This window comes from Stegodyphus dumicola, chromosome 5 (genome assembly GCF_044657685.1).
Source record: "Stegodyphus dumicola isolate Sdum_Otavi_A_Nest chromosome 5, ASM4465768v1".
Classification (NCBI taxonomy): domain Eukaryota; kingdom Metazoa; phylum Arthropoda; class Arachnida; order Araneae; family Eresidae; genus Stegodyphus; species Stegodyphus dumicola.
The window spans coordinates 169,800,293-169,825,883 of NC_140772.1; the positions used below are offsets into that span (position 1 = coordinate 169,800,293).

Sequence of the window (25,591 nt, forward strand, 5' to 3'; positions counted from 1 at the left end):
CATATCTCTGGTCTCTTTCTGAAAAACATTAGTCTTTTCCAGCAAATACAACTGCTAACATCCCGCCTTTAGACCAGGGTAATGTAAAAACTTTCAAATGTCATTACAAAAATGATGTTTAGAAATTGATAAACAGAATTGAATTTTGTGAAAATGCAAGCACTTCGAGGGAATAAGTCGATATCTCTGCTTGAGGCCATGCATATTATAATCAATGTAGAGGGTTAATATCTAAAATCAGTTAAAAACTGTTTTCAGAATGTGGCTTAATATAAAAAAAGGCCTCAGAGAAACTGTAAACTATAATGTTTCAGATCATCAGTGGGGGAAGTTGTAAAGATTCATTTTTAGAATACATGTCAGTTCACAACACTGTTGAGAAAACCTATATAAATACTGACAAAAGAATGCAGAAACTGACAGTGAAAGTGATGCAGAAAAAAGTGATGATATATCTTTATCAATTTAATGTAGAAAAGCACTGCAAATTCTAAGAAAAACTCAAATGGAAAGATGTTAATCAAAAATGTTACCAGCAGTTTTGCAAAATTAAGAATGCAATTGAAGTTTGAAGTTGCAAAGCATCGAAATTTACAGTTTTTGCATTAAATTTTCATATGATAATAAAATGTTTCAGCCTGTTATTTTTCACAATAATACTGTAGACTTGCAGAAATAAGATGGTAATGCATTATACTAAGTATTGGAGTTACTTGCGTATTATCGCAACCACCTTGAAAGACGTCACAACATTTTTAGAATGTGGAAACTGACAGGTGAAAGTGATGCAGAAAAAAGTGATGATATATCTTTATTAATTTAATGTAGAAAAGCACTGCAAATTCTAAGAAAAACTCAAATGGAAAGATGTTAATCAAAAATGTTACCAGCAGTTTTGCAAAATTAAGAATGCAATTGAAGTTTGAAGTTGCAAAGCATTGAAATTTACAGTTTTTGCATTAAATTTTCATATGATAATAAAATGTTTCAGCCTGTTATTTTTCACAATAATACTGTAGACTTGCAGAAATAAGATGGTAATGCATTATACTAAGTATTGGAGTTACTTGCGTATTATCGCAACCACCTTGAAAGACAACACAACATTTTTAGAATGTGCCAAGCTCTGGTATACATGCACATGAACATTTTTAAGGCAACCATGCTCATAATCCATCACTCAAGCAATATTGTCGCTTTTATATCCATTCTTTTTGTTGTATTTCGATAATTAAGTAATTAAGATGTAATGGTTTTCATAAACAAATTGCGATATTGCTTCTAAGATGATTGTGATAGTATGTAAATACTAAAAAACATAAGGCAACCGTGCTCATAACAATCCTTCAGTCAAGCAATGTTGTCATTTTCATATCCCCCTTTTTTTTGTTATTGTAATAATGTTGTTTTGTTCCTAGCTGTAATGGTTTTCGTAGACAAATTGTGATATTTCTGCTAAGATGATTGCGATAATATGTAAATACTGAAAAAAAATATGAGTAATGTATTAGTCAATACTGAACTTTGAGAGGGTAGTGTATTTCAATTATACAACTTTTGCTTTTTCACTCTACCACAGTGTACAATATTCAAAATATTCTTTTGATTCCTGCTGCTAAAGCTTTTGCTGTGTTTAACATTTTAACGATATCCAGTCATCTCCTCTCCTCTCCTCCCCTCCCCTAACTCGTGCTTTTACAAGAGCTGTTTCAACCACTCAAATTTGGTCAGTTCTCAGTCTTACTCAACAGTCTGTTTTCAAAAAGAATTGGTACTTTTCCGTTTCGCCGGTGTAAATCTCACCAAGCAAACTTTATTGGCGACAACACACATTATACACATAAAAAATGTTAACAAATGTTAGTTCTAAGAAATTTTTTTGAAGGCATGAACATTTTAATATCTCTTAAAATTTTGTAAGAAGACAATAAATTTGTAAAAAGACATTAATTTAAGAATATACTATGCTTTCATAGTACAACATCTTGATTCACAGTTTCTTATCACCTGACCCCAAGTGATCTCATTTCACGTAAACTATGCTACAAAAATCTAATTCTCTCGGCAATTATCTACATTAATTTCAAGTTAAATCTTAATTTAGAATACAAGTTTAATTGCAAGAATTATTTCAGTTCGTACGTATAGCTTACTTCGAAATTATGTAAAACCGCAGTGCTTTACTTCGCTAGTGCATTCTCATTAGAATTGATGAATTTAACCCTTTGCTTTTTTTATATTTTCACCTTCAGATGAATGGTGTGATTGCATCCTAATTGACTTAATTACCATGAATAGTCTTAGGGTATAAAATTGAACTATCTGGGATTAGGATTATTCAATTATGGCAAAGCACACGAGGGCTATCTGCCTAAAGGGAGGGATGCCTTTGTGGAGGACTTTCTAAGGGAAACTGGCTTGTATACACGTTACACATGAGGAAAACCACGAAAACGCCCATGCAGCCAGCCCGTTCGCGGTATTCGAAAATTTGACCGAACTATCAGTGATCAGCATCTTTACCGCTCAGTGGCTGGTGGGTAAAACTTCTATGTATTTGTATGCCAGTATTGAAAGAAACAATCAATCTGATAAGAAATGGCTGCGACTCGTTTTGAAAATGAAGTGTAAAAGATTACCAGCGAGGATATTTTGTTTAGTATGTGTTGTACCATTTCTGGCGACTTTATCGCTTGCGCCGGCAAAATGGAAAAGTACCAAAGAATTTGTAGAAAGATGGTAGAAATTATAAATTTCAATGTAAAGCTTAAAAAGTAATGTCTGTGTATTTCTCTCTTGCCTGTTCTTTTTATTTGCTTATTAAGACAAGCTTTATGTTTTGATGATAAAATCTGTGATAAAGCATGTTGATCAGTGCTTGTTCATAATGTATTTTAAATCATTTTTATTAAGCTATTTTTAAGATCTTTCCAAACTTTTAACAGCTTAAAAAATGCTGCAGTTATCTGTTTAGATTATATTCAAAGTAAGTTAAAACTGGCTTCAAATGAAATAATATACAAATTCTACATTTCGTTTAACTGCTATATTAAAAGCATTTGAATGAAAATTTTTGTCTGCTGCATCTCAATTATTTGTGACAATTTAGATACAAATTGGTCAGTTCTCTACGTAACTGACGAAAGTTGTTTACTAAGATCCAATGAATTTCAGTTCATTATAATAGGGGTATCGGAAAGTAATGTCATTTCTGCGCATGTCGACAACAACATGCTAAAGGCAGAAGTGGAAGCAAATCCATGTCAAACACTTAAACAACCTTGGTTGACCATCCAAGAACATTTAAAGCAGAATGAAAAAATAAGCAAAGCAGGTGTTTACGTTCCCCATAATCTGTCCGAAAAGAACAAAGCGAACCTATCCATCACATGCAACGTATTGCTTCAACGGCACCATACAGAACCGGTTTTTGATCGTTTGATTAGTAGAGACAAAAAAATGAATCCTATATGATAATCCAAAACTCAAAAGACATTTTTAATAGGGGTTAAAAGGGTTTACATCCCGAAAAGGCACGTCTGGTGGAGTATTCGCGGAATTGTTCATTTTAAATTGCTGAAACCTGGAAAAACTGTTAATGTAGCCTTTATTGTGAACAGTTGGATCTAGTGAACCAATCTTTAATTGAAAAATATCCGCCGATTGTCAACGGAAAAGGCGTCATTCTGCAACACGACGATGGAAGACCACACTGTGCAAGATGAACACTGGAAAAATATAATGAATTGGGGTGGGAGGTACTGCTGTAGTGGAACATAATTTAATGTTTCTATATAATTATTAAGATTTCCTAAGTGGCAACATGATATAATGTTTTGAATAGTTATTAAGATTCATGATATAATGTTTTGAATAGTTATTCACCGTGTGGCAACAACCAGTCGAGTTAAAAAAGTCGTTACTTCGAGCGTTCCTTGATAAGTGTTGCGTAAGCTTTATTTCTTAAAAGTTTGTTATATTTTATGTAAAAAATAAGTAGCATGTTGCAAACAAGAATGGAAACTGTAAAAATGAAATAAATATGCTGTTTCTATTAAGAGCAAAATAAGCATTTATTTCACTTATGAAATGCTCTGGCTGATCAGTTTCGATTTCGCTTATTCATCCACACTGCACCCACCATATTCGCCCGATATTGCACACTCGGATTTCCATTTATTCCGATCCCTACAACATTTTCTTATTGACAAAATATTTGAAAATTTGGATGATGTCCAAAATGCCATCTCAAGATATTTTACTCAAAAACCAATTGATTTTTATCAGTCTGGGATTGAAATGTGCATACTACAGTCAAAAGTCTTTAATCCGGACCTCAAAGCTACAAACTTTCTGCGCATGCATCAAAGCATAATGCGTTAACGCATGTGCATAGTACGTTTACGCTTGCACATTTAATGTATAACGGATGGTATAAGCTAAAATTATCTAATTATCTATTTCAGTTAATGTTGCAGATTGCATTGTTCCTTAATCTTCGAATTGGATCCGGCTTATTATATTTTGCAGACTGTTAGAGCAATTTTATAAAAGCAAGCGTGAACTTTCGATTATGTCAAAAAGAATTTCCGATTCTGGAGCTACTGAAGGATCTACAAAGCGAAAGCATGTTCTGATGTCCATCAAACAAAAAGTGGAATTGCTACAAAAAATGGATAAAGGCATAGCCTTTGATTCTCTAATCATTCCGAAATATGTTTATCGATTTCACGCTGCTCTGTGGGGGGGGGGACAACGTGGCACGCAATGAACTGGAAGTTGATCTATCAGCACTATCCTTATCTTCAGGGCAGATGTTTTTATTTTATTCTGCTTATAATTTCTTACTAAATGTAGTATTTCATCTCGATGTACTCCATCTTTGATATGATTTAAATCAAATTCCTCGTCATTATAAATATCACGAATACACATCAAATAGTTTTCTGGTTGCAATTTTCTAATTTCGACTATGCGTAATGTATGCTTTATGCATGCGCACGTTGAAAGAAATGTTTAATAAAGTAAACAAATAAATATAAAGCTTTTTTTTTTGTGAATTTTGATACCCTTTAGATCATAATTGCTCTTTATTTCATAAATTACGGTTTCATATTTTTAATTTTATAATTTCTGCATGCCATCTTACCAGGGAACTACTCTGATATGCGCCCTCAAGTCGCCAAATTTCGTGCCAAATATTTTTGGCGAGAAACTTCACGCTGCCATATTACTATCTAAATTTTTTGTCTACATTTCGAACTTTTAGCCTAAAATGTCTCCAAAAACGCGGTTTTCGCACATGCAAAAACTACGTTTTCAACATACAATTTAGCTAAAAATCCGAAAGAAAAACAAAAGATTTAGATAGCAAAAACGTAAAGTTTCTAACCAAAAATATTTGACAAGAATCCATGTACACGGCGACATGTTTTAACTTAAAAAAACATCTACGAATGGCACAATGTAGGCAACGAACGAATCTACAAACTACGCACACCTCGCTTTAATAAATTAACATAACAACAATAAATTTCAAAGAATACCATGTATACAGCATCCTGTTTAAACTTAAAAAAAAATTCTACGAATTGCACAATTTAGGCAAGGAAGGAATCTATGATCTACGCACTCCTTGCTTTAATAAAATAACATAATAACAATAAATTTCAAATAATACCATGTACACAGCATTCTGTTTCAACTTTAAAAAACATCTACGAATTGCACAGTCTAGACACTAACAACAAAATTAATTTCAAACAATTTAAAAAAAACAACAATAACGACAGAAATTTATACTAAAGAACCAATGAACATAACATTCTACAAAATAAGAAGAAGGATAAAATAAAATGCACTTACCATGAATTAATGCGTTTTCGAATAGCAGAAATATAAATTTCATACCGCCTTTAACATGCCGCCACGTAATCACTATTGTATTTACATGACAGCCAGATACACTATCCAGAAAATTTATACTATGGTTCACAAATAAATAAAATCACAAATCCCTACTTCTATCATGCACTGCCATTAAAAATAATCTACCAGACCCTCTTTCCACACTTCCAAATACCCACTACCCCTCAACAGGATAGCCACAATGATATTTCCTTTTGCCGAACTTCAATTCAACAACTACCATTTTATCTTTCTCTCCCATCTTCTCAGACACAGAGGCGAATCAACGAGCTCCAGCAAAAGATTTTTCAACGTCAACAGGGTTGCCATAGAACACGCAACCGTGCCAAAAACCAGCGCAGAACACATATCGCCACATTTGGTGAAATTAGGGCGTATATTAGAGTTGTACCCTTACCAGATTTAAACTGATGATCTATAATTTGGAAAAATCGATAATCCAGAATCGCCGAGGTTCCGACGAGTTCAGATTAAAGACTTTTGACTGTATATGGTAAAAGGTTGCTGATAACGAGGGTGATTATATTATTGATTAAAAATAAAAACTTGTTACAAATTTATTTGTTTGAATTTAATGTAAAAAAGCATCATTATTTTCTGGTGCCCCTATTATTTAAAGTGGTTGATTGTGATTTCGAAAATATCTCATAACATGAATAACATGCTCAGTAATGTTTGGACAGTGATTAAGTATATGCACTGAACAGCCATAAGATATAAGCTGTAAATTATTTTATAATTCTTTTCTTGTATTTGAAATGTTTGCTACATCAACAATTACAATGTAAATTTTATGTCTAATTTTTTTTTATTGGCATTAACAGCAAAGGTAAATTTCACTTAGTTTCCACTAAATATACAGTTCCTACAAATATATGCATATATTATTAATTGAATGTTGACTGTATATGGTAAAAGGTTGCTGATAACGAGGGTTATTGATTATTGATTAAAAATAAAAACTTGTTACAAATTTATTTGTTTGAATTTAATGTAAAAAAGCATCTTTATTTTCTGGTGCCCCTATTATTTAAAGTGGTTGATTGTGATTTCGAAAATATCTCATAACATGAATAACATGCTCAGTAATGTTTGGACAGTGATTAAGTATATGCACTGAACAGCCATAAGATATAAGCTGTAAATTATTTTATAATTCTTTTCTTGTATTTGAAATGTTTGCTACATCAACAATTACAATGTAAATTTTATGTCTAATTTTTTTTTATTGGCATTAACAGCAAAGGTAAATTTCACTTAGTTTCCACTAAATATACAGTTCCTACAAATATATGCATATATTATTAATTGAATGTTGATTTTAGACCAACTGTCAAGGACTAGCATCCTGCATACTTCAGAGATATCATTTTAATAATTTAATACTTAATTCACGTGAAGATGGAGGCTTTTATCCAGGATGCAGCATCTCCATTAATTTAATAAAATGAGGATTTCCTACTCTTAAAATGACACATTTGTATCTTTTAAAGAAAAAAAAAAAAAATTCTTCATCATGAGCTATTTTAGATTTTTGACTAGTGTTTTTACAGCATTCTTGCACCGTGTGTTATGAAACAGTGTATCTATCATATTTAGGCGTGTGACTAGATAAACATTGAAGTGACACATTTTCTTGCATTGCATTTAACATGGCCAATCTGGAAACAGAATTGGGATGCAAAATTGCTTGAAATATTTACTAATATTTTAAGTAATTTTTTCCTATTCAGTAATTAAACTTTTTAAAAGCATTGCAAATGATCTTAATCTTTAATTTGAACACTTTTGTCATCATTTAAAAAATGAGAGAATGTATAATACAGTCAAAAGTCGTTAATCCGGACTCGTCAGGACTTCGGCGATTCCGGATTATAGATCATCAGTTTAAATCTGGTAAGATGGCATGCAGAAATTATAAAATTAAAAATATGAATCCGTAATTTATAAAATAAAGAACAATAATGATCTAAAGGGTATCAAAATTTACAAAAAAAAAAAAAAAAAAAAATAGCTTAATATTTATTTGTTTACTTTATTAAACATTTCTTCAAAAGCTCTTTAAGTTGCTTTGTTTTTTATGTGATAATACATTCTCTGTAATTCTATAAACAGATATAATTTCTTCTTCAGTTACAAAGTTCCGCTGTTCAAGTCCTATAATTGCTGTGTCGAGAATACCGACTAATTGGTGAATCGAAATTTTTTCGTTTTCAGTAACCTCTGTTACTTTCTTCGCTATCGGAATTATAATGACAAGGAATTTGATTTAAATCATATCAAAGACGGAGTACATCGAGATGAAATGCTACATTCAGTAAGGAATTATAAGCCAAATAAAATAAAAACATCTGCCCTGAAGATAAGGATAGTGCTGACAGATCAACTTCCAATTCATTGCGCGGCGCCGCTGCGTTAAAGATAAACAAAGTTTAGATAAACAAAGGATATGCCTTTATCCATTTTTTGCAGCAATTCCACTTTTTGTTTAATGGACTTCGAAACATACTTTCGCTTTGTAGATTCTTTACATATTAGTAAATATGCATCAGAAATTCTATTTGACATAATCAAAAGTTCAAGCTTACTTTTATAAAATTGCTCTAACAGTCTGCAAAAAATAATAAGCCGAATCCAATTCAAAGATTAAGGAACAACGCAATCTGCAACATTAACTGAATTAGATAATTTTAGCTTAGCTTATACTGTCCATTATACATTAAACGCGCATTCGTAAACGTATTTTGCGCACGCGCTCACGCATATTCGCAGCCATAAAGGTCTTACGCACATGCGTCAACGCGTCGCATGCGCAGAAAGTTTATAGCTTTGAGGTCCGGATTATAGATCATTTCGTATTATGGGTGTCCGAATTAACGACTTTTGACTGTATTAATAGTTTTTTTAAAAAATTTCCTGATTAAATTCATGATTTTAAGTTGCTGATTTTGATCATCTGATTAAAATTATTAAACCTTGTTGATTGTGTAGTCAATTGACTCAACTGTGAAATAGTCTGTATGTTTTAGAATTTAAAATGAATAAATGTCTCTATTCAGTACCTTTTTATAAAATTTTTCTTAAGTTTGATTGAAGCAAGGTTCTCGTTTAAGATCAGTTTCTTATTATTCTGTGACTACATGGTCTTCATTATTTAATGTACCTATATATTGTGAAGGGATATTTGATCTTAAAACAGAAGTTTAACACTTTTTAAATTTAGTGGAAAATGGACTATGCAAGAAATGGAAATGTTAAAAACTGCTGTGAAAAGCTTTGGCACTGAACTGGAACGCATTAATGATTCTATCAAAAACAAAAACATGTAAGTGATTCTTTGCTCTTGCAATATTTTACTCTGCATTGTGAGAAAAAATTGCTTTGCATACCGATGGAGATAGTTTAATTTTCTTTGCATTAGAAATTACAGAATAATTATTTAACAAGGAGGGAATATATTAAGAGCTTGTTTTGAAAGAAGAAATTGAGCATAATGTTGTTAATGGATAAATTCTGCGATTGTTAACGTATTCTTAAATTTTAATCTACGATAAGTTATCAAAATGTTTAGCAAATGTTTATCAAAATCTTTGTAATTTCTGAAATATTACGCTAATAATAAAAATACTTCAGCAGTTTTATTTAAGTCATGGGTGTCTAAACTATGACCATTTGAGGGCCACATTGCAAAGAAAAAAATTTGCCGTGCCACACATGCAATATTTTTTAACAAATTGAAATAAAAATTAGCTCTATGTTGTTTTATTAAAATAAATTCTTTTTATTATTAATTTTTTTTAATTTGGATTGTATAGGTACATATTTATTATTAATCTGTAAAAGTTTTGTTTCATTTAGTTTAGATTTCATAAAGATGCAAAAAATTCAAATTAAGGAGATGGATGAATTTGCTTTTGTTGAATAAGCAAATCGATATCGGGTTCGATAGACAAGGTTGCAATTCTTAATGCATTTTCAAAATGTTTGTCAGTGGTCTTTGTCCTGTTTTTGTTTTTTTGTATGCTTCATTCTTGAAAATAATTGTTCACAAATATATGTACTGCCAGAATCTGAAGACATTAATAAAGCATGATTGTGAAAATAAGGATTTTTATCGCGGGGTAGGTAATCTTTATAAAACTCCAGTAAAGAATTTTCAAATTTTTCTTTCAGTTGAATGTCACTTTGCAGTTCAATGTATTCCATTTGAAGATTTGAAGGTAATTTATTTATTTCCAGAGAAAATGGGGTACAAAATATGTTGATGTACTCTTTGTTTTTTCAAAAATCTTGAAATCTACTTTCAAACTCTTGAATTAAATCAAAAATTAATGCAGCATATTTTACGTATTTTGTGCAACTCACAGGTTCATGTGCAACCAAAGTACTGAAATGTGTCAAATCTTTTATTTGTGCCAAAATTTTAACTAAACTATTAAAAAAGCTAAATTTAAAACTAAAGCCATCTCACTTCTGTATAATAAATAGCATCTGCAAATTCAGTGCCCTTAAGAAAATCTTTGTTACTATTGTTAAGAAAATCTTGAAATTGTCTATGATTAAGTCCTTTTGCTCTTATAAAATTAAGGGTTTGATAATGACACTACACTTTCCATTTTCAAAATTTTTCCACATAAATTGCCCTGATGTACAATACAATGATATGCCATTAAGATCATATTGCTGACAGCGGCAGCTTCATTATTAACCATTTTAACGAGTCCCCTATTTTTACCAACCATGGCAGGGGCTTCATCGGTATGGATGATAAATTTTTCATAGATAAGGAAAACCTTTTCATCATCGTTTTTAATGCATCGAGTAAATCTACAGACTTGGTTGTGTCCTTTAACGATACTAAAGCAACCTTTTCTTCCGTGATATTATAATGTTCATTGATTCCTCTAATAAAGATTGCTGTATCAGGAGCGTCGGTGCTTTCGTCCATGGCTAACAAATAAAATTTAAAAATCGAAGCATTTGCTTTTAAAGACTCTCCAACTGATTTTACCCAACTCTTTGATTCTTTATATAAGCTATAGTTTGGTGTGATAAACTGATTATAGAAAAATCCAACTTTTTTTCAGGGCAAATTATGTTTGCTATGCTTTCGATACATTCTTTTATAAATTTGCCATCAATAAAGGGTTCTGATTTTTTTCGCTATTAAACTTGCTACAACATAACTTGCTTTTGCAATGTTATTATTCTGAGTAGCTGTCTTTTTGAAAACAAATTTGTTCAGACGATAGCCCTTTTTTTTTTTTTTTTAGTACTGTTATTTTATCTTTATGGTAAATGCCGAGATGTACATCATATTTTGCAGCATGCTTTTGACTATAATGTCATTTCAAATTGTAGTCTTTAAAAACTGGCACAAATTAAGCAATTATTAAGCACTACAAATTAAACATTTCAGGTCTATATGTGCTTTACTATTTACTCCTCAATAAAAAAGTATTTCTCCGTCCAGTTTTCATTAAAAACTCTTTTTTTAGATTTGATTTTTCTTTTTTTTTGTGTTCTGCTTGTTTTTATAATGTCATGGAGAACATCTTAAATAAATATATATATATATTTTAATTTTATAAGCAAATATCCATAATGAATATAAATTATTCATATCTTTTAAGAATTTGATACAAGAATTAGGAACTTAAAATACAATGCAATATTATAATACAAATATTGTAATTAATCAAAAATTAATATTTAAAAATTTTAAACGTTTAATTACAGTAAAAGACATTGACAATTAACGGTTGATTATTTTTTAAAATGTAAAATCGAGTGGATACGTACTTAGTTCAAAACGTAAATTCTTGTGTGGTAAAATATACCACATGGAAAGGTTTTAGAATGTATTTAAATATTTTACAAGTTGTGATCTTTTGTGAATGGCAAAAGTATAAATTGAACTACATGCTAACTAATTTGTATAGCTAATAATATTACTTGTACTTATTATTATTATTTATAGACCTGAAATTCTGGTCGTGCAAATGACAAAGATATTTCCCACCAAAAATGAAAGAGGCAATAGTACTTACTCCCTTACAATGATATAAACCTGTAGTGCCATCTAGGTGCAAAATGGGATGTGAAATATGAATATTATAATATTCTTAGCCTACACAGAGAAAAAACAGGACCCATATTGGAAATAAGAGAAATAAACTTATGCACGCTATTTCCACATGACCCATACTATGAGACAGATTTCGCATCCCGTGGAAATCTCAGGAGCTGTACGCGGAGAGTTTTAATACATGATTTTCATGATGTTGGTGATACCTGCAAATTGGAAGATTTCCATATATTACAAGTAATAGGCAAACATTTTTCAATTTCAATATATGAAGAAATGCTTTAATAAATTATGATTATATAGTTTAACATTGCAATGACAATATCCCAACCATTAATCAACTAATACATGACAAAATTTGTAGTATGGTTTTACACTCATGTCCATAAATTAAGGATAATGCAAAATTGGGAAAAGGAAGAGTTAGAAGCAAAACAAATTTGACTTATTTGTAAAGCTTATTTATTAAACAAAAGGTAAAGAGCAAAGAAAAGATGCTATATGTTTGATATTATTAAAAAAATTAGTGATTTTTTCCTCCCTGGAGCAAATTACAAAAAAAAAAAAAAAAAAAAAAACCTATTTACAAAAAAGCAATATTACATGGTTGGTATGATTTTTAATACATTGTCTCCCAGATGATGCAATACAGTCCGTACAAAACCTAGGCATGCTGAGTGTCAAATTATCGATCTGATCTTGGGGAATATTACACCACTCAAAAAGCAATGCTCTCCGAAGTTCCGGTAGACATGTAGGAGGAGGTTGACGGGCTGCAACTTGTCGGCCAAGCATGTCCCACACATGCTCTATTGGACTCAAGTCCGGTGAGAATGCTGGCCAGTCCATACGGGTGATATCCTCCAATTGAAGGCATTCGCTTACGATGTTTGCACGGTGAGGACGGGCGTTGTCATCCATAAACACAAATTGTGTACCCATGGCACCCGAAACAAATGTACATGTTGTTCCAGAATAACGTCCTGATAGATTTCACTTGCCATGGTTCCAATTTTAACATGCAGGTCAGTTCTGGAACCCAGAATAATTCCACCCCAAACGAGCACTCCTGCACCACCGTAACGGTGTCGTTCAATGATGTTTTCTTGGTGGTAACGGGTACCTTGAGCTCTCCATATGAAAGTCCGGTGAGAATCAGACTGCAAGCTAAACCTGGACTCGTCGGGAAACATCACACAAGTCCACAGTTGCGGTGTCCACAATGCGTGCTCTCAACTCCAGGCTAACCGCAGGCGACAGTGAGTTGCAGTAAGTGGAACGCATCTGACAGGTCTACGAGGATATAGACCAATCTGCCCTAAGCGTCTGTACACGGTCTGCCTTGAAATTGTCGTACCAGTGGCTGAAGAGAGCTGACGAGACAGGTCTGAGGCTGTGCTCCGCCTGTTTCTTTTGGTAGTAACTGCCAAATACTGGTCCTCATTCAGTGTTGTAACTCTGGGGCGACCTGTGCTGTAACATCTACTCACATTTCCATCATCTTGGAATCGTTGCCGAAGCCTGGAGATGACACTCTGGGCAATTCCAAGTTCGTCTGATATTTCCAGTTGGGTACGCCTACATTCCAGACCGCCGATAATTCTACCACGTAAAAAATCATCCAAATGCGTACTTTGTGTCATAACTATTCGGTTATTGCACTGAAATGCTTATAAAACGCCTGAGAACAAATTTTACTTCTTTGCCTGTATTCATTATACAGTCAAAAGTCGTTAATCCGGACTCGTCGGGACTTCGGTGGATTATCGATTTTTCCGGATTATAGATCATCAGTTTAAATCTGGTAAGATGGCATGCAGAAATTACAAAATTAAAAATATGAAACCATAATTTATGAAATAAAGAACAATTATGATCTAAAGGGTATCTAAATTTACAAAAAGAAAAAGCTTAATATTTATTTGTTTACTTTATTAAACATTTCCTTCAATGTAAGTTGCTTCGTTTCATGTGATAATACTTTCTCTTTAATTCTATTAAACAGACATAATTTCTTGTTTAGTTACAAAGTTCCGCTGTTCAAGTCCTATAATTGCTGTGTTGAGAATACCAACTAATTTGTCAATCGAAATGTTTTCGTTTTCAATAACCTCTGGGTCACTTTCTTCACTATGGGAAGCGAATTATAATGACGAGGAACTTGATTTAAATCATATCAAAGACAGAATGGAATACTACACTTAGTATGGAATTATAAACCAAATAAAATAAAAACATCTGCCCTGAAGATAAGGATAGTGCTGACAGATCAACTTCCAATCCGCAGCGTGAAATTGATAAACAGATTTCGGATCTCAAAACATACTTCGCTTTGTAGATACAAATTACATATTAGTAAATATATATCGGAAATTCTATTTGACATAATCTTTCTAATCTATCATAATCTAATAATGACGTTTCTGCCCCCCCCCTCTGCCGCAGAGCAGGGTGAAATTAATAAACAGATTTCGGATTTCAAAACATACTTTCGCTTTGTAGTAAATATATATCGGAAATTCTATTTGACATAATCAAAAGTTCAAGCTTACTTTTATAAAATTGCTCTAACAGTCTGCAAAAAATAATAAGCCGGATCCAATTCGAAGATTAAGGAACAACGCAATCGGCAACATTAACTGAATTAGATAACTTTAGCTTAGCGTATAACTCCGTTACAATTTAAACGCGCATGCGCACAAACGTATTCACAGCCGTAAGGGTCTTACGCACTCTCGTAAACGCCTGTGCGCATGCGTGAACGTGACGCTTGCGCAGAAAGTTTGTAGCTTTGAGGTCCGGATTATGGGTGTCCGAATTAACGACTTTTGACTGTATATCACTCTCTTACATTCTCGTCATTGTGACATACCATCGGTGTCATCTGGTTACTTCCTGAAATTTGCATATGATTCTTGAAGATGTGTGTAGTGATTTTACAGGTGATATATTTATTTTAGAGTTCAATTTCCGCGTAACTCCGAATTAACCTTAATTTATGGACTTGAGTGTAAATAAAAAAATGTCACTGTTGCTTGTGAAGAAAGTGACAAAAATGTTGTTGAGGAAAAAAAAAAGGATTTTGATGGGCAGTTAAGCAGGAATTCTGGACACAGCAATTACATAACTTGAACAGTGTAACTGAGCAAGATATTATGTCTGTCTATGAATAAAATTAGAGAATAATTATTAGTGAAAAAAACTTAACTTCAGCCATAAATAGCCCGTTTTTTCATAAGTGCCTATTTTTTATAATTTGTAATGTCTTACTAGATTTAAATGAATGATCTAAAATCAGGTATCACTGAAGTCCTGATGGTTCTGGATCTCAGACTTTGTACTGTATAGCATTTTGTTCTGAGTTTGTTCTTGACCTTCTGGCTAACCTTTCTGGTGATCTTGCTACATTGATTAAAGTGTTTTGGCAGAATGGTAGATATGGTTTTGCTATCTATAGCATGGATAGAAAGAAATCAATTTAAGCAAGACATGTTTTCTCAGACTAATTTCAATAGGATTCTGCTGCTTTATGTGCAGTTTCTTTATATTGTAATATGCTGCCTTAATGAATTTGGGGCATTTCAAAATACCTGCATGTAAGTACATAAAGGTAATATGTACATAAGGTGTGCAACTGTGGTACATTGATAGCATTTAGTGGAGAGCTGAGTATAGAAGATTAAACCAATTAACATTATTGATCATGATCGAAGTGGTAATAGATGTGACACACATGCAAGTAGCATAGTAGATGTTTTGAACTCTTAAAATAACTATAAAATGGTTGGATAATCACAGTATATATTTATTAAATGATGATTATGCTGTTCAAATATATAACATTGAGTAGCACACCATAACAGAGGTAATCTGCAACCCAAAATTTTTAAATATGCACTTGCATTTTTTTGAAAACAATAGAGAAAAAAGGTGAAGCAAAAGATTAGTTTATTCAAGCAGCAGCAGGCGAGAAAAAGTTATGCGTACTAAGTCCGGTCGTACTTATAAGCCAAAAAGTCTTTGTTTTAATCCTGAATAGTGATTGGTCTAAAGCAGGAGTTCTCAACCGGTGGTATGCAAGAGGAAAAATAGGTCATATGCAAAGAAAATATTTTTAACTATTAAATTCAAAAATTAAAACACCAACATCTTGATTGAGTTTTTTCTCTAACAATCATAAATTTATACGATCTGAGCTTTGTTCAAGAGTGGTGGTACCAAAGTTTTCAATTTTTGTTTAGATGGTACACGTTAGTCAAAAGGCTGAGAACCGCTGGTCTAAAGATTTTACAGAGCTGTGAAAGTGTGATGTAACATGGTGCAGACTAATGCAAGATGGTGCAAAGCATATTCTTGAAGTGAGCATGTCTTTAATTAGCAGTTATGAACTTAAAGGTTTATTTCCAGATAGTTTCAATTAAGTTTAATAATTTTATTTCATATTTTATATTTCATGCACACACACATATGTATAAGACTTTAACAGTTTGAGAATTTGCTCCAGTTTTAATGGATCTGTTGTGGTCCTGAGAGGGGATGAGGCTCGCAGTGTGCTTTCAGTGTTTTGCTGCTACTTGCTCTTGTCTATTAACTTTGAGGGGCAGTGCGGCATACAAGTGCCAGATGGCTTTGAGAAATAAGTCTCGTCAGGTTTTGATCATTGCTTTTCTTTGTGTAAATGAAATACTGAACCACTATTGCAAAAGAACTCTCTTACGACAATTTCCAGTAATTCAACTCATTTAAATTTTCGGCATTTTCAGTGGCTCTTAGGATTGCTACATGCCTTTATTAAATGGTTTCTGGGCATAATTATTTAATTCTGTTTTATTATTGTGGACAACAAAACAAAAAAAGAAAAGAAAAGAACAGCTTCAAATTATTATGCACAGAAGATTCATTAACCAGTGTATTGGTCCACCCATATTTCTTACATTTTGATAATTTATCTTCCGTACGTGGTTTTATTTCTTTCATTTAATTGTAGCTCGCTAGCTATCAAACAGTAAAATTGCTGAACACTGGTAGTTTGATCTGGGTTTAAGTCCCAGTAAACAAAGAGTGCATTAGAGTTTCCATTATTTCTCCCATGTATAATGTGTTCAGTTGTTCTTAAAATGCCCTCTATGAAGGCATCTTTTCTTGCTGCGACTTATCTCACTTGTCTGACAGTAACATCAGTACAAGCCCACGAAATTCGTCATGACAAGGGGAGCAAGATTGTGCCTGCTGTTGGCAAGAGCCTTGAGCATCATGCAGGTGAACGTGTGACTTTGCTCAGTTTCACCCCAAATTTTGATAGAGAGCACCCCGGGTGGATAGGTCCGAGGGTCTCTCACACCTCATCCTCTATCAACAACCTCTCGAGAGGACTTTCAGCTCACCGTACATTTAGAGTGCCCCCCATGCCGCAAAGACATTGTACATTTACAAACATCCATGCCTTCTTTGGAATTCAAACCTCGGCCCTTTGGAACCGCAGTAGGCTTTCCTAACCGCTATACCATCTGGGTGAAGAAGGCATCTTTGCTGTCAGGCAAATAGCCCTCCAAGTCTAAATCATTTAATTACAAACTGGCATGTATTTATCATTATTCTGTCCCCAGTAGATAAAATGATTAAATTATAAGTATGTTAACTAATGCAGTGAACAAAAGTATCAGCTGATTAAGAAGCTTGACTACATCTGTATGAAATATATGCAGTTAAGAAATAGCCACTTTCTGACAGTCATGAAGTCTTTAATTTCGGAAAATATATGAAACCAGCTAAATAAAGAAATTAAGTAGAATGGGCAATATACAAGTTGTTTCTTAAGAAATATATTAATGTTCTTACTGTGGATCCATATCTAGTTTTTTATTTCTCTACTTTTAGTACATATCATTTGCCTTTCAAATGCATAAAACTAAGAATTAAAAGCTGTGTGAAGTGAGAAGTAAAACAAATGAAACACTTTTGTAAACTCATGTTGTATTACTAAGTAAAAATTAATAAGTACCATTCTATAATTTAAAGTCTACTATATTCAGCTTGCTAGTAATTTTTTTAATCCTCTACCAAGAGTTGTCTTCCTGAAATATTTTTTAATTTATTATTTAATTTTATTAATTTATTATTTAAATATGTGTTTTTAAAAATGCTTTTTAATTTTTGAGTGGAATGATCAATTTTCTGATGGAGTGATCGGTTCAGCAAACACAGCGAATTTGGCACTTTCTGATTATTTACACCTCAGTGAAAAATCTTCAAATCATTGCCAACTTTATGAATTTGCAAAAAATGTTTGGCTATCATTATGTCTTGCAAAACTATTTTTTCCTTAAATAATACAGAAGCATTTTATAAGAAAAAAGGGTACTATTCGGTTTCGAGGGCCGTAAAAAATCGCCAAACTATTCTTGATGCCAGTGCTGCCAAAACTAATTGTGGCAACCCTAATAATTGCGGCAAGAAAGGAAGTATAATAGTAAATAACTATTTAAGATTGATGTTTTATTTTAGATGAAAGGTTAATTTGATATAATACTTTTTGATTATTATAATTTATATGGAAAAAACTAAACGTGACTGAATGGAAGCATAAGAGTAAATAACTATTTCAGATCATTATTATAATTTACATAAAAATTGCTAAACATAACTGGATGGATGCCTGCATCGCTATTTCGCTACCGACTTATCGCTAAAGCATAATTTCATCTCGTTGGTTGTTCAAACGTAATTTTCTATAATGAATGATGCCTTTTCTTTTAAAATATTCTCGATAAAGTGCAGAATCGCTCACTTATTTGTTTGCCGCTTTTTACAAGGGTAAAAACAATTGGATTTTTGTTAATTTTCTTTTCCTTTTTAAGTGAAAATAGGTCAAATAAATAATATAAAATAAAGTAAGTAAATAAATAAAATAAGTCAAGGGTGTGCGCAGTGCCATTTTTGTGCAATTCTAGGATTTTTTTTAAAGTGAAAATGGGTCGATGTGCACATGGATACCGAGTATGTGCAATTCTTAAAAACGGGTCAAGCAGTGGGTGATTCTGCACTTTACCCAAAATTCTATTGCCAACTTTTCGCCATGGGCAATTCCCAACTTGTTAAATCCATAAGATATCAAAAAAGGATTTGAAAATTAAACTAGTATTTCAATGGCGTCTTAAGAAATATAGAATTATATAAACTTACGCAATCTGAAATCAGCGCGTATGCTAGATTTGGCACGGTGTTAAATTGGCGCGTTTGCTAGATTTGGCGCTTTTGTGCATGCATTTTCGCTGCAATTTTTTACGGCCCTCAAAACCAAATAGTACCGAAAAAAGAAATTTATAAGAAAAATGAAAAAGCTGTATAACGAACGGCATTTATGTTTTTACAGCTGATAGATAATGTTCAATTAAATATAAAACATATAAATCCGTGTGTAGTCAAATAGGTGTGTGGTACGAGTACACAAGGTTGGTTGTTGTGTCACGTAAATTTGAAAAGAGATCCAAAGTATGGCAGTTTTATCAAACATTTAAACTAAGGGTGCAGATAATCAGAAATTTCCAATATTTTAAATACTTTTAATGAGCATCTTATAAATTTTCAGCAGTGAGATACGTCCCACTCATAGTAGTCAAATGAAAGCCCCTGTTAAGAGGAAAAGCTTTGAAGACCCTAATATTGGTATAAAGAAACAGATGCCAACAGGAACTGCCACAATCAAGACAGTCTCCCAAGATAAGATTCGGGCTTTGAATGCAGTTATTTCTCAATCTACTCCAAAATCTGGTATGCTTTTTCTCTTAGCAAGTTAAAAAAAAAGTTTTTTCTTTTTGCTGATTTCTTAAGAGTGTAATTAATGAACTGTAAAATAATATTTGGCTATCTACTTATAATTTTTTTATACTCTATCATGAATAACAACTGTTTACTCTTTGGGTCATCTGGAAAGTTCTGTGGTTGTTTTTTTTTATGATAAATACAAACAAAGCAATATGAAAACAAACTTTCATTGAGTGACATAAACATCATTTTATTCTATGAATTTTTGTCATCTGTCAAGCAGCTGGAAAATTACTTCCTTAGAAAAGTGAAGTTTATTCATAAATTACCATTTGACAGTCTCCAAAAAAGTAAATTTCAGGCCTGGCCTGAAGAGATAAAAATCCAAGGCAATGTTTAATGAATATGAGAGGTGACATAAAACATGTCAGATACTGTACATAAATTTTTGTCTGACATTTATCAAAATAAGCGTTGTTATGATGGAAGACAGCACCGTGAAGATTGGTCAGTTCGCTTTGCTTCAATTTCTGCATGTGCTGTTTGATAATAGTATTCTTCCGAATTTGTCTGATTTGTTGATAACAATTTGTAATGTACAATTTCTTTTTTGTCCCACCACACACAAAGAATTACGTTTTGGGGATGCAGCCCCTCTCTCGATGATTAAAAGGATGTTCTTTTGCTTGTCCCATGGTCTTTTACTTATAACATTATTGTATAGTATCCACTTATTATCACCAGTAATATCCATTTCAAAAATGGAGCTTCCTTGTATGAAGTAAAAAGGAAATTTTGTAATCGCAAAAGATTTCGGGTATTTCAACAAAAATACAGTACAAAGTCCAAGATCCGGACTCGTTGGGACTTTGGCGATTCCGAATTTTGAATTTTTCCGGATATTAGGAAATCAAATAAGATGGCATGCAGAATAAAATTAAACAGATGAAATCATGATTTATGAAAGAATAAAGCATTTATGATCTAAAAGGTATCAAAATTTACAGGAAAAAGTTTAATATTTATATGTTTACTTTATTAAGCATTTCTTTTAATGTAAGTTGTTTGAGTAGCTATGTTTTTTGTGTTAATACTTTCTCTTTAATTCTGTAGAGAGAGATAATTTCTTGTTCAGTTACCAAGTTCTATTGTTCGAGTCCATTAATTGCTAGGTTGAGAATTCCGACTAACTTGTCAATCGAAATCTTTTTGTTTTCAATAACCTCTCTGTCTCTTTCTTCACTATTGGTAGTGGTATTTTCTGGATCTACAACCATACTACAGATTTCACCTTCCTTTACTTGACTGATATTTAGGGCATTGTCATCACAATGAAAAACTTCTGTTAACTACTCTTCTTCGTAAATTATGCCGCCTGGTGTGAGCTCTGTCTTTATGTGAATAACAAATCAGTTATTTTTAATTCAAATAGCACTAAATATAATCTTTTGCCCTATGACATACCTGCCAACTTTTAGGAATTTTTCGTAATTTTTACGAAAATGCGTTTGTCTTTATGATTTTACGATCGTAATCCATTTTTTCCGATTTTTTTCCTTTTTCAAGTGTTTTTAGTGATTTTTGTCGAAATTTAGAATTTTTCGCCAATTCAGCGAATTTTGCCAATTGCATCGTGTTTTACCGCCAACTACCGACTACTTCGAATCCAGTAACCTGTAGTTTCTCCAACTCGCCGCTTAACCAGCCAATCCAATGCGCTGAACTTGTTTCTCCAACTCTTTTCTTTGTAGGCGGCAGATTATTTTTTTCGCGTTCGCTTCAGCAGCAAGGGAATTACTCAGCTCGGATTCAGCGAGCGTGGATTGTCGCATTCTGTTTTTTTTTTTTTTTTTTGTTTCTTTGCTTGTGCTACGAATTTTCTTAATACGTCGTTGTTATGAAATGAGTTAAAAAAAAACGTATTCTCAATATTTTCGGCCTGCCTACAAAGCCGAATTTCCAACAATTAAAGAATCCTTCAAAGGAAATACTATGCATTTTGCAACGTGTGCGTGTGTGACTTCATAATAAGTCATGGTGGAAGAAGCGACATTGTGAAGCATGTTAAGTCTAAAAAAGCATGAAGTTAATGCTTCGGCTTCGACAAAGTCAAAGAAAGTGGATGATTTTTTTTTAAATTCGGCTACGAATTTGGATGCCGATGTCATTTTGGCAGAGTGTTTGTTTACTGCATTCCTCATCGAACACAACGTGCCGCTAAGCGCTGCCGATCACGCCGGTCAACGTTTCAGACGGATGTTTCCCGACTCCAAGATTGCTCAGAAATATGCTTGTGCTCGCACGAAAGCATCTTCTATTGTGAATGAAACTGCTTGTGATGCACAAAGTAAAACGATAGCTGCACTCCAGAATTCAGCATTTTCGGTGTCAATTGATGGCAGCAACGACAGCGATTGGAAGCTTTACCCCATCGTTGTCACATATTTCTGTGATGTTTCTAATGAAATGAAAATTCATCTTTTGCGTCTTCCATTGTTAAATGGAGACGCTACGGGGGAAAATATTGCCTCTTTGGTAATTAATGAGTTGAAACAACTTAATATCCCAATATCAAACTGCATTTCATTTGGTGCAGATAATACTCATGTCATGGTGGGTGACAAAAAGGGTGTACCCTCTTTCCTCAAAAAAGAACAAAATGAATTAATTGTTATTGGATGCCCATGCCACTTAATTAATTTGGCAGCAGAAAAAGCTGCAGCTGCTTTACCATTAAATATTGACCAGCTTCTGATTGATGTGTTTTTCTATCTGGAAAATGTGTAAAAAGGAAAGAAAACCTAAAGAATTTCCAAGAACTGTGCTCTGGTGAAACGAGAAAAATTCTGAAACATGTATGTACGAGATGGTTATCCTTAGGCAGAGCGCTAGGAAGGTTTATTGAACAGAGGGATGCATTGCTAAAATATTTCCACGAAGAGACCAAAACGAAACCACAGATCCTATCAAATTTGTCGGCATACAAGATTCCAAAAACCAACTTTGCTTCTAATCAAAATGCTTTAAAAGGGAAAAGCCAACACACAGAATCAAACCTTTTAAAAAGAAAATGTTTAGAAGACTCCTCAAAAGTCAACTTTGTTAAAGAAGTTGAAGGGAAGAAGAAACAGTCTTCTATTAGCCGGAAGGAAAGGATTTTTTATCTTCTTTCTTCAGATTTGAACAAAGCATATTGTAGTTTTGTGTAAAGTACCATTAAGATTTTTGAAAGTGTAAATACCCTTCTACAATCAGCTTCGCCAAAATCTCCCCAGCTTATCCAAATTCTTAATGATCTTTTGAAAGAACTTTATTCTAAGTTTGTAAAACCATCTGTTGTGGAAAACAGTGTGTTGATTCATGTTGCCTATAATAGTTTGGAAAATCAAAAGGATGACAATGATCTTATATTTGGAAATCAAACCTGGAAACTTGTAAATTCTTTGAAAGATCATGAGAAAAAAGAATTTTTTCAACGTGTTAGAAAGTACTTTTCCTCAGCTTGTGATTACATTGTAAGGAAGTTTCCTTTGCAAAGTTCTTTTAAATGCTGAAGCGGCAAATTTGAAACAAATTGAAAATTCATCTTTTGAAAAGATTCCTTTTTTTATTGATAAATTTCCATTTTTGTTAACAATTAAAGAAAATGAATGCCATAATGATGCTTTAGATGAACTACAGAACCAATTTTCTGCTGCACAGTTTGAAGACTTTGCCAGTTCTGGAGAAGATAGACTTGATGTCCTCGTTGGTACCTAAATAAAATAAAAAGAGCTGATGGAACACCAAAATATGATAGACTAGCAAGAGTTTTATGTGCTATTCTCGTAATTCCACACAGTAATGCTGAGTGCGAGAGAGTCTTCAGTGTTGTGAAGAAAAACAAAACTATGTTTCGTTCTTCAGTTTCACGAAAAACTCTAGAAAACATTTTAATTGCTAAATGTTATGAGGAAACTAATTGTTATGACAGGAAATTTTCCAAAGAATTTTTGGCTAAAGCCAAAAAATGCACTCTAAATTCATTGCAATAATTTTTTTGTGTAACATCAAGTTCTTGTTTTATGTTTCGTAATAAATTTTTTAGTTACTACTTAATTGAGATTTACTAATGTAAGTACAATTTTCTTTTTTCTATTTGTATAAATTGTAATTTTTTTAATATCAAAGCATGATATTAATTCTTCGTGTTCTTCTGAATTTTGGAGAAATCTTTTGCATTTTTATCTTTAGAGGTTGGCAGGTATGCCTATGAGTATCATTAACAAAATCTATTTTTACCATATGAAAAGAAATTTTTGTTAAATCTTTCCTCGTCAACGTTTCTTAGCGCATTTAACTTATATCTGTAATCGGCACCAGGCGTAATGTCAACCGAAAAGATTACCGTACTCTTCGTTATTCAATTACTAATATAAAAAAATTGTTTAGGCATTGCTGCATGAGTCATTACTCAAATTGTAATGTGTTGATAAATATGTGGTGATGAAGGAAAAATATAATAATTGATGATTCTCCAGGTTGGCATAAAGGGTTAAAATATTAGTTGGTGTAAAATCAAAAATGTTTCGATGTAGAATGTTTTGGTTTGAGATGTGTGCCAAGCAGATATGCAGATTCGGAGTCAAATTATTGGTCTCACAAATTTATGCTAAAAAAATTATTTCTTTACTAATGATGTATTTTATTTAGTGCCAAAGTGAGATTAAGAATCGGGGCTCTCCACATGTTTTATTATGAGGGGGGAATCAAATGCATAAAGCATACCCCCAAAAATTTCTAAAAAGTAAAAAATGGTTGGTGGTGGCTTTGAGGTCCAGATATTAGATCATTCCGGATATTGGACGTCTGGATCTCGGACTTTGTACTGTATCAGTTTTGACTGCTATCGAATGCAATTTAACACTGTTTTTGCATGACATCAGTACGTAAGGACAGAATAAAGGAGTCTTTTTCCCCAAGCGTATTATAAAACTGATTTAAAATGGATTCATAAGAGATTTTTTTCACGGCATCTGTACGTACGTATGTATGTATCTCACATATGTGATCGGATACACCAAAAGTATGTAAATATATATATATATATATATGTACTCTGTTACTCGTCTCAGTTAGCTCAGTTTCCTTATTCTTATAGGTTTGTAAATTGTGCATTTTTTGCTTTGAAAATGATGGAATTATGTTGTTCTTATCTTCCAGTTAAGGTTTTTATGTCTATAACCTGCATGTTATAATCGTAGAATTATTAACAATTTAAAAGTTGCTTAAGTGCGGCTAAGCCTAATTTTGTTACCATAGCAGCCATATTTGTTTACATTTGAAACTTAGCAGAATAGTGGATTTGTTGCAAATCGAGAGAAACTAAGCTTTGCAACAACAAAGTAATGTCTTCTATTATTGCGAATGAAATTAGGCTTAATCCATTCTGGAATTATCATTTAAGCTATTAAATTATCCCATGTATTGATATAGCATAGTATTCACAAGAAATTAAATTAGTTTCTACACCTTCAGTATCTTTTTGCTAAGTGAGACCTAAAAGTAAACTTTCAATTTCGTGCACCGAAAAATCTGTCTTCTTGGCCGCTGTCTGAATTGCTTGTTTTTGTGTAGAAACTGTCTTGATTGTAAAAATGGATTTTTATTTTTTTTAAACTGTATTTGGTGTTTTATGTTTTCTATATCTTTAAAATTTTAATGAAGGTATTTTGTGTTTTTATTGTTTTTGCCTTGCCATGAAGTGAGAACTGAATTAATTGCATGAAAAATCTAATAAAATTCAATATCTAATAAAATTCAAGGAAATAA

At 32.6% G+C, this 25,591-nt stretch overlaps 1 protein-coding gene across 3 annotated transcripts in view; it reads left to right on the plus strand.

Annotated features, from left to right (window-relative positions):
- Positions 1-25,591, plus strand: part of LOC118192930 (BPTF-associated chromatin complex component 1-like) — a 38,568-nt gene that overhangs the window by 11,584 nt on the left and 1,393 nt on the right. Inside the window, exons 3-4 of one of the 3 annotated variants that reach the window (XM_035363945.2) lie at positions 9,152-9,253; positions 19,605-19,786. In XM_035363945.2, coding sequence (XP_035219836.2) covers positions 9,152-9,253; positions 19,605-19,786 — 284 coding nt within the window. The remainder of the gene's footprint in view (positions 1-9,151; positions 9,254-19,604; positions 19,787-25,591) is intronic. The other 2 variants (XM_035363946.2, XM_035363947.2) reach the window with 2 other exon arrangements.